The sequence below is a fragment of the Myodes glareolus genome, chromosome 4, assembly GCF_982192425.1.
Source record: "Myodes glareolus chromosome 4, mMyoGla1.1, whole genome shotgun sequence".
Taxonomy (NCBI): Eukaryota; Metazoa; Chordata; class Mammalia; order Rodentia; family Cricetidae; genus Myodes; species Myodes glareolus.
This window is the reverse complement of record NC_142029.1, coordinates 65589246-65603695: the sequence shown is the minus strand read 5'-3', so window position 1 is coordinate 65603695 and position 14450 is coordinate 65589246. Positions and strand designations below refer to the sequence as shown.

The 14450-nt window shown below is 40.4% G+C and overlaps 1 protein-coding gene across 3 annotated transcripts in view; it reads left to right on the top strand.

The window, feature by feature from the left end:
* Rad54l2 (RAD54 like 2) overlaps window positions 1-14450 on the top strand; it is a 92626-nt gene that overhangs the window by 30074 nt on the left and 48102 nt on the right. For 2 of the 3 annotated variants that reach the window (XM_087905517.1, XM_048417591.3), the window contains exon 2: window positions 7777-7966. In XM_087905517.1, the coding sequence (XP_087761643.1) occupies window positions 7831-7966 (136 nt within the window). In that variant the 5' untranslated portion in view covers window positions 7777-7830. Of the gene's footprint in view, window positions 1-6387; window positions 6521-7776; window positions 7967-14450 lie in introns of those variants that run through there. The other variant, XM_048417592.3, reaches the window with a different exon arrangement.

The following is a 14450-nucleotide window of genomic DNA, read 5'->3' as shown; positions in this document are numbered from 1 at the left end:
TGTTTTATGTGATTAGCATCGATCAGAAATCAATAATTTCCATTTATGTTACTAAAGGATTTGTATAGACTCCCTATAGACATTCATTTTTAGATTTATTTTATGGGTGTAGTCGGTAATTTTTTCTTAACTCTTTGTTCTTTGGGAGGGGGTCCACCACCCAGCTCCCAAATAAATCACATGGAGGCTTATTTTTTCTTATAAATGCCTGGTCTTAGCTTGGCTTTTTTCTAGCCAGCTTTTTTTTTTTTTAAATTTAAATTATCCCATCTTTCTTTTGCCTCTGGGTTTTTTCCTTTTCTTACTCCTGTATCTTACTTTCACTCTAACTCTGACTGGCTGTGCGGCTGGGTGACTAGCCCCTAGTGTCCTGATTTTCTTGCTCCTTGATCTCTCTTGCTTTCCCAGTCCCTCTTTTTCTCCTTCTACTTAGTCTCTTTGCCTGTCAGCCCCTCCTATCCTTCTTCCTGCCGTGCCATTGGCCATTTAGCTCTTTATTAGACCAATCAGGTGGTTTAGACAGGCACAGTAGCACAGCTTCACAGAGTTAAACAAATGCAACATAAAAGAATGCAGCACATATTTGCACCACTAAACAAATTTTCTACAGCATAAACAAATGTAGCACATCATAAATTAATATTCCACAACATATAAGAATTATTACCTGACCTATGTGTATCTATGTGCACCATATGCATGCAGGATGCCCATGAAAGCCAAAAGATCTATAATGCTTTAGATCTCCTGAAACTGGAGTCACAGGGGGTCAAGGAGGTTTTTAAGATGGAGACTTCCTCCATAACTTAGGCTGGCTTCAAACTCATGTTTATTCTAAGCCATTGTCCTCTGTCAGCCTGCCAAAAGCAGAGGTGTTGAGTGTGAGATCTATGCCTGGCTGACCTGGTGTTTTAATGTGTATGTACATATTAAGGTTTTATTTTGAGACAATGTCTCACTATGTAGCCATGGCTGTTCTGAAACTCACTCTGTAGACCAGGCTGGCTTCAACTCATGAAAATCTGTCTGCCTCTGCCTCCAGAGTGCTAGAACTCAAGGTGTGTGTCACCACACCCCCAGTGTGAGAAAATTTCAGTCTGGGTTTATATCATCTTCTCACACACACCTCCCCATGCATGTGCATTCACACTTTCCCTGTGGCCACGATTCTGTGGATTACAAAATGTGTCTTTGATTGGTTATCCTAACAACTTTCCAGTGTTTTATGCTGCTGTTCATTCAAAAATACTTCCAACCCATAAAAAATAGTTTAAGTGAAAAGTTACTTTTCAAAAACCAAACAAACAAAAAATTAGAGTATAATCATTTTATACATTTGAAAGTGCCTGGCTAAATAGAGACCACTGAATCCTTAGTTCTTCTGTATCTACATGCTTTGTTGTTGATATTTGACCTCGGTGAAGTCTAGGCTCCATAGAAACAAACTTGGAGAGGGAGGAGTTTTTTAATAGACTTCTCATATCATTATGTGTATTTTTTGATACTTTACCACAATTCTGACAAGTAAGTAGTGCTTTCTTTTTTTATTGATTTTTTATTGAGCTTTACATTTTTCTCTGCTCTCCTCCCTGTTTATCCCCTCCCCCCTTCAACCCTCCCACAAGGACCCCAAACTCCCAGTTTACTCAGGAGATCTTGTCTTTTTCTACTTCCTATATAGATTATATCCATGTAAGTCTGTCTCTTTTAGTGTTCACATTGTTGTCTAAATTCTCTAGAATTGTGCTATGTAGGCTGTTTTTCTTTGCTTTATGTTTAAAAACCACCTAGGAGTGAGTACATGTGATAATTGTCTTTCTGTGTCTGGGTTACCTCACTCAAAATAATGTTTTCTAGCTCTATCCATTTTCCAGCAAAATTCAAGATGTCATTATTTATTTCTGCTGTGTAGTACTCCATTGTGTAAACATACCACATTTTCCTTATCCAGTCTTCGGTCGAGGGGCATTTAGGTTATTTCCAGGTTCTGGCCATGACAAACAATGCTGCTATGAACATGGTTAAGCACATGTCCTTGTGGCATGATTGAGCATCCTTTGGATATATGCCCAAAAGTGGTATTGCTGGGTCTTGAGGAAGGTTGTTTCCTAATTTTCTGAGAAATCGCCACACTGACATCCAAAGGGGCTGGACCAGCTTGCAAGTAGTGATTTCTTAAAACTTACCTACAGTATAGTTTTTTCCTAGTTCTATCCATTTGCCTGCAAATTTCAAGATGTCATTGTTTTTTACTACTGAGTAGTACTCCATCATGTAAATGTACCACATTTTCTTTATCTGTTTTTTGATTGAGTGGCATCTAAGTTGTTTCCAAGTTCTGGCTATTACAAATAATGCTGCTGTAAACATAGTTGAGCATATGTCCTTGTGGTATGATTGAGCATCCTTTGGGTTATTGCCCAAGAGTGGTATTGCTGAATCTTGGGGTAGATTGATTCCCAATTTTCTGAGAAACCACCATACTTTTTATTGGGATTTCTGTCCTGCCTGGCTCCCGCAGTCATTAGCTCCCAAAGAAATCACACAGAAGTCTACATTAACCATAGACTGATTGGCCCATTAGCTCAGGCTTCGTATTAACTCTTATAATGTATATTAGCCCATTGTTCTTGTTTATGTTAGCCACATGGCTCAGTACCTTTTTCAGTGAGGCAGTCACATCTTGCTTCTTCTGTGGCCAGGTCAGGGCTGCAGAATCTGCTTCCTTCTTCCCAGAATTCTCCTGTTCTCATTGACCTGCCTATACTTCCTGCCTGGCTACTGACCAATCAGCGTTTTATTAAAATATAATTGACAGAATACAGACCATTGTCCCACACCAATACTGATTTCCACAGTGGGTGTATAAATTTACAGTCCCACCAGCAATGCAGAAGTGTTCCTTTTACCCCACAACCTCTCCAGCATAAGTTTTCATAAGTGTTTTGATCTTAGCCATTCTGACAGGTGTAAGATGTTATCTCAGAGTTGTTTTGATTTGCATTTCCCTGATGACTAAGGATGTGCTTTTCAGCCATTTGAGCTTCCTCTGTATAAGCCTGAACTAGGCCCACTGAATGTGTTATGTTGTGTGATATGGGCAGTTTGTGGGGCTCCTGTCAGTATAGCCAGTATTTATCCCTAGTGCATGAACTGGCTCTTTGGAGCCCATTCGCTGTGGAAGGATACCTTGCTCAGCCTAGATACAGGGGTGAGTGCCTTGATCTTGCTTCAAGTGATGTGACAGACTTTGTTGACTCCCCATAGGAGGCTTCACCCTCTCTGAGGTGTGGATGGGAGGTGGGGTGGGGAGAAGGTAGGGGGAGCAGGAGGATGGGAGGGAGAGGGAACTAGGATTGGTATGTAAAATAAAATTGTTTGAAAAAAAAGTTCGCTACAGTATGAAATTTGAAGGGATCAAAGAATTTTCTGTATTCTATCATGTAAAAATCCATTGATGTGTTTTGCACTTTGAATGGCTTTATAAACTATGTGATTTTGACCTTGTGGCTGACTCAAAGAAAACTCAAGAGCCTCTTGACCACCCTTTAGGAACTGCAGTTTTGAATTAGGAAAAGATGTTGAAAATTGACTTAGGTCTATCTCTTTCCTGGGCTGGAATAAGAAGGATGGTTGAAACTAAAGGAGGACTGACCTCCATGATGTCATGCAGCTGCTTACCTGCAGAGCTGTGGCTACTGGAGTGCAGAATTCTTGACTGACTTTGTAAATGCATGCCCATGTTTCTGCTGTGTGTGGTGCCAGTTCCTCAGGTCCTGTTTCACTGCAGGGCCTTTAGAGAGTTAACTGTCTGCCATGGCCCCGCTGCTGGGAGTCTTGAATGTGGTTATTTGCTCTTCTTGTGTTGTCTTAAGTTCCAAATTGCCAAAAAGTCTCATTCTGTATCAAAATAAAATATGTCAGGTGTATCAGTTTAGTTTTGTTGCTGCCTTGATTGTATCTTAGTGTACTTTTAAGTAACTGATGTTCTCTCAAAAGGCATTTAAGCTTAGTAGGGGTTTGAGGTACACATTGGGAGTGATCAGAGTGTTATTATTCTGTATGGAAAGATTTTGAAGTAATTTCAGTGATCTCTAGTGGATTTCCAGCCAGTTGGACAGATTACATGTACTAAACTCTTGTCTTTGAATTATATAAATTCTTTGACTAACGGGTTTTCAGAGGGTATTGCTCTATCTATAGACTGAATGTTTTCATGTTCCCTTGTGAGTTATTAAATTCAGGATTATATTTATATTTTGTGTGTATATGTATTTGTATGTATGTGTATGCAGTATTTATATTTTTAATGAAGTCAGATGCACTTGTTATGGAATTGCTACAAGGTCATTTGCGAAAATTTAATTATTCAAAAATATACAGAGTTAATAAGGTCATGCAGTGAAAAGGATGCACCTTCTAACTCAGGATTTTGTTGTGTATTCTAGCTGGTTTCGAATTAGTAATTCTTTTGTCTCTTCTTCCTAAATTCTGGTATTATTCCTGTCTAGTAGAAAGATTTCTTTCACTTAAAGACAGGATCATGTGCTACCATTGCTGTCCATCTTTGAAATTGCATGGGCTATTACAGTGATCGTATATGCATCTGTATTTAGTCCTTGAATTTCAATGTGGGCTTCTAAGAATGCTCTGCTCTGTGAACAAAGGCCAAAGACCATAAGAGCATGCATGTATGTACGTGTGTGCGCCTGTGTGTGTACGTGTGTGTGTGTTTGTATACACATGGTGTGCATACTAGTGTAGGCCAGAGAATTAACCTTGGGTGTTGCTTCTCAAGTATTATCCACTTTTTGTTTGGAAATGGTGTCTCTCACTGGATAGAAACTCACCAATAGACTGAGGAACCTGTCTGTCTTGGCCTCCTCAGCACAGAGATTACAAACATGGTGTACCACCATGTTTGGTGGTGTTGTTTGGTTGGTTTGTTTAAAAATCAAGGGTTCTGGTACTCAAACTCAGGTCCTCGTGCTTGTAAGACAAACAATCTTTACTAACTGAGCCATTGCTCAGTTCCCTGTTTGGACCTTTTTGAAAATCAGTAATAGTACTTTTTCAGTAGTTGATGTGGTTCTTTTTTTTCTTCATTTTTCAAGACAGGGTTTCTCTGTACCTTTATAGACTGTCCTGAAGCTCACTCTGTAGACCAGGCTGGCCTCAAACTCACAGAGATCCGCCTGCCTCTGCCTCCCGAGTGCTGGGATTAAAGATGTGAGCCAACATAGCCCCACAGTTGACGTGGTTCTAAAGAGCTGGGAATAATGTTCATTGTGTTATCACTAACATAAATTTAGTGGCCTATGGAAGAATGGATAAAAGAAAAACCTGGTATTCTCAGAGAATTCAGTCACTTTTTATTCATCTATCCATCTGATGGTCTGAGTACCATTTTTAATTTTAAAAGAGCCACACATAATAATTGTACATACTTAAGGGCAATGTGATAATTTGATGTATTATACAATATGTAATGATCAAATATAGGAGTTAACTTTTCCCATTCTTTAAAAATTATCTCTTTTGTATTGGGAACCTTTGAAATCCCTAATCCCTTTATTTACTTACTTTTTTTTTTGAAATAAAACCTATGCTGAATTGTGAACTTTAATTAGCCTACTGAATTGTGATACTTGTTATCCATCTTTCCTCTCTGCTCCTCCACCTTTGCTCTGTTTTAAAGTGTCCTCTGTTCTTTTGCTGTTGCTGTACTGTTGCTGGTGATGATGAGGATAATGACAGTGGTGACGTAGGGTCTTGCCACAAAACTTTTACTTTTCTGCAACTTGCTATGTAGATCAGGCTGGACTCAAATTTGCAGTGATTCCCCTGTCTCTGCCAGGATTGCAGTTATGTGCCACCATGGCTAGCAGTCCCCTATTTGAAAATGATCTAAGTAGGGTCTGGATTGGTGTCTCATGTCTAAGAGCGTTTGTAGTAGTAGAATATTGTTTCTGTCCAGACTTTGAGGGCTGAGGTTGTGGTGTTTTGTTTTTGTTTTTGTATTTAGACAGTCACTCTATTCCAGGCTCTCCTGGAATTTGCCTAGGTCCATCTGCCTTTGCCTGAGTGCTGGGATTAAAGGCATGCACTACCATACCCAGCCTTTTCTTTTTCTTATTTTTTTTTTTAACTGAGGTTTTGAAGCTGTTTGCTAACTGAGGGTATGTAGAAGCCTTTTCCTTGTTACTGTGATTGTTACTCTAGTGTTACAAATCTTATTTCCTAGAATAACAGGCATCTGGGTACCTAAAGATGCTTACTAATTAAAAATTCTCTCTAAAGCCAGTTGTGGTGGTTCATCCTTATAATCCTTGGATTTGGGAAGTGAAGAGGTGAGGATCTGGAGTTCAAGGATAACTTTGGTTTACATTGCCAGTTGAAGGCCAGCCTGAGCTACCCGAGACCCTGTTTCGAAAACACCACTAGCCACCCTAAACAAAAAAGGAAGAGAAGCTGGGCAGTGGTGGAACATGCCTTTAATCCCAGCATTCCGGAGGCAGAGGTAGGTGGATCTCTGTGAGTTTGAAGCCATCCTGTTTTAGGATAGCCAGGACTACACAGAGAAACCCTGTCTTGATAAACAAAAACAAAAAACAAACAAAAAACCAAAACGAAATGAAAAACAAGGAGGAGGAAGAAAGAGATACCCTCTATAATTAACGACAAAGTTATGGGGGACTGGTACGGGCTGGAGAGGGAAGTGGAGAAGAGAGGAAGAGGTCTTCTTTATGCATATGACATAGACTGACAGCGAGGCAGGGTGTGTGGACAGATGAATGCCCACAATGTAGATAGTTCCCATAGACCCATTTGCATGCCTGCCTGGAGGTTTACTGTGCTTCATGAGGTAGCCTGTATGAACCCTTCAGTGGAGGCTCACAGTGTTTAGTATGGCTAATGGAATTCAGAAGAGAAGCTTGATTCCAGAAGTTGAGGGCAGTTTGCAAAGCTTTTGAAAGATGTGGTTGGAACTAGGCCAAGAGGTAGAGAAGAACTTAAAAGCAGGCACGGCCCCTGAGATCTACACATGAGACTTCCTACAAGCTTGGGCAAAGTGACAGTATAGTAAACAGTCAACTTCTCACTAGGTCCAGATCTTGATACAGTTGGAGTCAAATAAATGTCTTTTGTGTGGTGTTACATGGCTGTGTTATTCCACACAGGGCCTATTCCTTATCCTCTAAGAATACCCAGTTCCTTTGATTCAGGGTTTGGCCTCTGATGCTCACTCTGCCTGAAATACACTCTTCCAGGTGTCTGCATGGCTTCTGTGATTCCTTTAGTCTCTGCTTCGTGAGAGAACTCCCTTGACACCCAATGTAAAGTAGCAGCTCCTCTTGGCACACCCCTGCTCTTCACACTCCCTTTTTCCTCCTGCTGTAGCTAGAGTAGTGCCTGGGATTAGAAATAAATACACACATATGTGTAGATGTGCAGGTGTAAGCACAGGAGACGGTTTTCAGGAAACTGAAAGGAGTAAAAGGAAGGCGTGATCAAGGGAATTCTAAGACATTCAGTTTTTATTTTGTGGTTGTTACTTTCTTGTCAAAGCAGCCCCTGATGTGCTTGAACTGGGCAAACGCAGCAAAATATGTATCAAGGTAGTGTACTCAGAGAAGATTCGGATTCAGGTTTGGTTAGTTTGCCTTGCTTTAACATGCCCAGGGGAATTCACCCTCAGTGTCTTTTCTTTGGGATGGTTTGTACTTGTGAATGAGACCTTGTGATTCTGATTGATGCCTCTTGTTCTCCTCTTAGGACCCCTACAGTGGACCATGAGTCGGTAATGCCCACTGAGGACTTCTGGGAGCCATGTCAGACGAATCTGCCTCAGGGAGCGATCCAGACCTGGACCCGGACGTGGAGCTGGAGGATGCGGAAGAGGAGGAGGAGGAGGAAGTGGCAGTGGAAGAGCATGACAGGGATGACGAGGAAGACCTGCTGGATGGTGAGTACCTCTATTGATAACAAAGGTTACCATACCCTTTCCTGTGAAATTTTTAATGGGAGAATGTGGTATTTCTAGTTTTTGGAGTTTTTTTTGGCAGGGAGAGAGTGGGAGATAGTGAGAGAGGATCTTGCTCTGTATAGCTGAGGCTGGCCTGGAACTCACTGTAAGCCAGGCTAACCATGGATTTACTGTAATCTTCTTGTCTCAGCCTTCCAAATGATGAGATTGTAAGAATATGCTATTATGCCTTGGTTCTAGACGACATGGCTGAAATCCCAGCCACAGAACTTCTGTATTCATTCTCATGAAATGTATGATTGTTCTTTAAAGTAAATCTTATTTAATGGTGGAAAGATGAGAATTTAGTCTGTCATTTTTGTTCGTTTGTTTATTTGTTTGTTTTTTTGTTGTTTTTTGAGACAGGATTTCTCTGTGTAGCCTTGGCTGCCCCGGAACTCACTCTGTAGGCCAGGCTGGCCTCGAAATCACAGAGATCCACCTGCCTCTGGCTCCCAATTACTGAGATTAAAGGTGTGCGCCATCACTGCCCAGCTTGACAGAAAGGTAGACTCAAATCCCGAGATTTTAGACTGAGTATACTTGCCCAAGTGATGGAGGAGCCATGGTAGAGTTCTTGTGCTGAGTCTGCAACCTGAAGTGTAAACTCTTAGGTATAGTGATAACCACTGATGACCTGAAACCATAATTAAAATTCTACTTGCATGTTATTACATGAAGGAAATTGTCTGGATAGAGATTCTCAAAATAGATTGACAGCCCTAGAAGGTTGATCATCTGCAGCACTGTTCACTTGCAACTGTAAATTGCTTCAAATAAAAGATGACTTCATCTCCAAAGCTAATAGACTCCTTCTAGATTCTTCCTGTTGTTAAGTTCCCTAGTTCCCTGCTTCTTTTGACCCTTTTTTTTTTTTCTGGACAGTCTTACTTTTTAGCTCCGACTGGCAATCTTTAGGTACACCATGCTACATCTAATTAGCTCCTACACATGCTACATGTACATTAGGTACATCTAATTTTTGAAATAGCTTAGAAACTTTTCTTTCCTTCTTTTGTGGCACTGAAAATTGAACCCAATTGTGCCTCTGCCTTCTCCTATCAGGGGAGTCACAGAGGCACAACAGCCTAGAGAGGTAGCTTAATGGTTAAGGTCTCTGGCTACTATTTCAGAGAACATGAGCTTTCTTGGTTCCCAGCATCCATATGACAGCTCACAACTATCTAATTCTAGTTCCTGTGGAATGTTTCACCCTCTTCTGGCTGGTGTGAGCACTGCATGCAACATATGTACACAAAATGAAAAAAAAAATCAGAATTTCTATACTTTTTAAAATATCTTTAATTCCAGCACTCAGGAGGCAGAGGCATAATGATCTGAATTAAAGTCTAGCTAGGGCTACATTATGAAAACCTATTTCTAAAAATATAAAATAATACATTTCTACAAAATTTGGCATCAGGGCTTGTGTGCTTTTCATGTTGCCCTATGATCTCTTACAGAAGAGAATATTTAGTATTTTTTTAGGATTCACTTAGTAGAAAAATTTGAGAGATCTTGGATGCATCTTTTTAGAATATTTTGTTCTCCTGGCTTTTTGGGGGGGAGAATGGGGTGCTAGAGTTTGAACTCAGGACTGTGGGAATACTAGGCAAGTACTAACTAAACCATATCTTCAGCCTTTTTTTTTATTCTTATCTATTTTACATGACATATCAAGATACTGGATTTTATTTGTTTGTTTGTTTAATTTATTTGAGGCAGGGTTTCTCAGTGTGGCCTTGACTGTCCTGGTACTTGCCTTGGTACCAGACTGGCCTTGAACTCAGAGATCCACCTTCCTCTCTGCCCCTCAAGTGCTGCCTGCCCTGCCCCACCACTGCCCTGCTAAGATACTGAAATTCTGTCATTGAACCTAGATGCGGCATGCTTAGTTCCTTCTGGAAGCTGCCTCATAGCCAAAATAGTCTTTTAACTTTGGCCTGAGGCTGAGCCTCTTCATTTTAGACAACTGAGTAGGGAAAGTTGATCTCCTCAGCCTTTGGGGTTCTGATCCTCTTCAGGAAGTTTGTGTTTTGCTTTTCCTATGACTCCCTTCTGTTTGTTCTCTTTGAAATTGGAAGCATCAGGTATGAAGTGTTCTAGGGCAGAGAATCAAGGGAAGGCCTCAGGAATAAATCTGAATTAGAATCAGTAACAAAGAGTCCACTGTGGCTGGAGTGTAGTGAGACAGTTACACATCAGAGGACAGAATAGCCTGAGATGAGATGTGCAATGTGCTCTGGCTGCTGTGATTAAAAACACCATGACCACAGCAACCAAAAAGGCAGTGAAGGGTTTATTTGGTTTAAACTTCCAATTCACAGGTGAGGGAAGCCAGGCAGGTGCTTTATGGAGAAATGCTGGCTTTCTCCCAGGCTTGAGTTTGCCTACTTTTCTTATACAGCCCAAATGCACCTGCCTGGGGATGGCCTATTTATACTATTTACTGATCAGAAAATGTTCCAACCAGGCAGTGGTGGCGCATAACTTTTCCCCAGCAATCAGGAGGCAGAGGCAGGCAGATCTCAGTGAGTTTGAAGCCAGCCTGGTCTACAAAGCGAGTTTCTGGACAGCTAGTGCTACACAGAGAAACCCTGTCTCCAAAAAACCCAAAGCAAACCAAAACGAAAATATAAAATAAAACAAGAAGGAAGAAGAAAATGTCCCTTAGACGTGTCCAGAGGCCAGTCTAATGGAGGCAATTTCTCAAATTGAAGTTCTCTCTTCCTAGGTGTATCAAGTTGGTCACTAAGATGAGTCATCACACAAGAGTTAGAATCCTGGATTAATTGAATTTATCCTCCTGCTCCCACTATGTGTTTGTGTGTGTGTGTATGTATACTTGTGCTACAGATATGTGTGCAGGCCAGAGTACTGTTCTCTTTTTCTACTGTGTGTGTCCCAGGGATTGGATTCAGGTGGTCAGTTTTGGTAGCAAGCACCTTTACCAGCTGAGCCATCTTGCCAGCCCCCACATGATATAGACATGAATAATTTGCATTGGTATGGATTTTGCTTTATTGATATAAATTTAAGGTCAGTCTTGTTATATGTATATTTCTGTTCTTGATTAAGGTATTGTGATTGTGTAGCTCATTTAAAAATGTAATGTATAATTAGGAAATATAGGTTGTTAATGGATAATCATTGATAATAGTCAAGCTTGTAGTCATGTTAGGTAGATTTTCTAGATATATAGAGATATATTTCAGTTAGATAGGCATTCTTCATATCTTTCAAAGACTACAGAATATGGCATTTAAAATGTTTTAATAACTTAGGACTTTTCATGACAATGAGACACATCTGCTCCTGGAGCACCAGCTACTTCAAGAGGAAAATGGGCATCAAAGAGGCTCCTTATAGAATTTGCTAGCCATTTGGGCAAGAAACTGTTCTTGCCTGGATTGGTTCACTGGACATGCAGTACCCACAGAGAGATGCCTGCTGAACTTGCCTAAAGGTGAGATGATCCTTTGGGGTTCCTGCTTCATGAAAGAGTCTGCAAGACATTCTGCAGGATGCAGAAGAAAGTGACTGAACTGTCTTTGAAATTTCCTGCTTCATGGAAAAGTCTGCTGGATACTATTGGCCTGTAGGCTGAAAATGTATGCCCCAACGGTAGAGAAGAACTTTGGGTGATTGTACAGGCAGCAAGATGTCTCTGTCATTTTTAGAGTTTTGGAAGTTGCTTACTTCTTCTTTATTTAGGTAATATTATATCCTTCTGGAGTCTTGATGGAGTTGAAGAATAGATAGATAGATATAGTTTTCCTTTGTTATGATAAAAGATAAAATAGATATAAATATTGTAACTGTAATTCTTGCTTGATAACTGTTTTGTTATATGTAATTTTACTATGTTAAAGTTAAAGCCTTCCTTTCCTCTTTAAACAGAAGGGGAAATGGTGTAGGAGGTCCTTCTGTTTATGTGTTGCTTTCATTGGTTAATCAATAAAAAAACTGCTTGGCCTGATAGGGCAGAACTTAGGTAGGCGGAGAAGACAGAACTGAATTCTGGGAGAAAGAGAACAGAGTCAGAGAACCACCATGGAGCTGCCAGGTCAGACATGCTGAATCTTTCCTGGTAAGCCACGACCTCGTGGTGATACACAGATGAACAGAAATGGGTTAAATCAAGATGTGAGAGTTAGCCAATAAGAGGCTAGAGATAATGGGTCAGGCAGTGTTTAAATGCATACAGTTTCTGTGATTATTTTGGGTGTAAGCTAGCCGGGCGGCTGGGACCAAAAGCAGGCCCTCTCTCCTTCAACACCCACAGTTTGTTTGGTCTCATGGCTTAGTAATTTAGACTTTTAATTGAATTTTCACCATGTCAATTTATTCCAGCAGTCTATAGGAAAGGTCATGCTCTCCAAGCAGCTGAGAGCATAAAAGGTATAGGGGACTTCAAGAGTTTTAACCAAAATCAGGATGAGTGGCTTTGGTTTTATTACACGTAATTCCTTCCAATACTAAGGTGTGAGTGGAGACTGCTCTTTCCTGGCCACCCTGAGTGGAATAATCACACAGAAACTATATTAATTACAACACTATTTGGCCAATAGCTTATGCATATTTCTAGCTAACCTCCATCTTAAATTAACATATTCCTATTATTTTATATTTTACCATGAGTCTCGTGATTTACCGGTAAGGTTCAAGACATCTGTCTCCTACGGCAGCTACGTGACATTTCCTGGACTCCACCTACTTTCTGTATCTCTGTTCGATTTTCTGCCTGGCTTTATTCTGCCCTGACAGAGGCCCAAAGTAGCTTCTTTATTAACCAATGGTAAGAAAACATCCACAGCATATAGAGGGGACTCCCAAATCACTAAGGAGGCTGAGCCTCAAGAATCTGGAGGCCAGCTTGACTAGATAGTGAGACCCTGTGAACTCCTACCTTCACCCTAGGAGGTGTGTGCACTAGGAAGCTTTACACTTCAAAGGGCTGTAGATGTAGCTCAGCAGTCAAGTGTTTGCCTAGTGCGCATGTGTGGAAGGCTCTGGGTTCAGACAAAGCAAAGGTGCTACTAGGGAATGGCGGTTCATATTCCACAGGGAGGATTGGTATGAGTTTGAAGCCAGCTTGCTCAATGTAATGAGAGCCTGTTTCAAAAAACAGCAAACAAGGAAAGAGATAAGTATGAGCTCAATGTTGGAATATTTTGCGTGCACAAAGCCTTGGAATCGATCTCTGGTATTGCCACCCCCAAAAGTCCTCCAAACAGGACTGGAAAGTTAGCTCTGTGGTTGGTAGTACTTCTTACTCTTGCAGAGGACTGGGGTTTGATTCCTAGCACCCACTTGGTAACTCACAACTATTTGTAACTCCAGTTTCAGGTAGTCTAGTCCATGTATATAATTGACTCCTGCCTAGTCTACAGATCACTATAGACTTTGTCAAATATAGTAGTTGATATTAAGTTCTTGTTAGACAGATATCTAATATTTAGAGTCTGTGAGGATTTCAAAGTTGCTTAAAAACCCCAGTAGCTAATCAGTGCCTAGAGTGATGACAGATCTGAAAGGGAGTGGGGGACATCAGGAAGGCAATAAATAAGGTGTTTAACAACAGCAAGGAAAGGGGAACATTCTTTAAGACATTCAGTAATATTTATGGAACCCTTTTTCTTTGCTATCCATTGTCATGGGCATTGGGAGTATAGAAGAAAAAAATATGCTTTCCCCCATGGGATTCTTATTCTAGTAAGGCAGACATTTATAATAAATACATAAGTAATATGTCTTGTTTTTTTATTATTTGTTTTTTGTGACATGTGACTCTGGCTGCCTTGGTACTTACTGTGTAGCTCAGACTAGCCTCAATTCATGGGAATCCTCTTGTCTCAGCCTCCCGGGTGCTAAGATTATAGTGTGCATTACCATATCTGGTTTATAAATGATATATCAGAACATTTTTAAGTCCATAAAGAAATGGAGACTAGGTAAAGTCTGAGTGAAATATGAGATGAGAACTGCTCCTTTGCGTGGGATGTCAGGAAACCAAAATAACCCACAACCAACTAAAGCCACTCTTGAGTAGGTAAATTGAGATCTGAACAGTTAGAGGTTTGCTAGGATGTTGTTGCCCAGTGGAAAGAACAATCCAATCAGAAAGCAAGAGATGCTGGAGAGTTTCTGTAGAGCAGTAACAAAATCTGACTTCAATTTTAAAATGTCCTTTGGCTTATAAGTAGAGAATTTCTTCAAGGAGGGATTAAAGCAGAGATATCTGTTACAAGATGTCATAAAAATCCAGGCAGAAAGTGATGAGGGTGGCTTGGTGGAAGTGATAAAAGTATTGATAAAAGTAGATAAAAGTAGTATGTTTTTTAAGATAGGGCAAATGATTTTTTCAATCTGTATTTATTTTATATATACACGAATGTTATACCTACCTACTTGTGTATCTGTG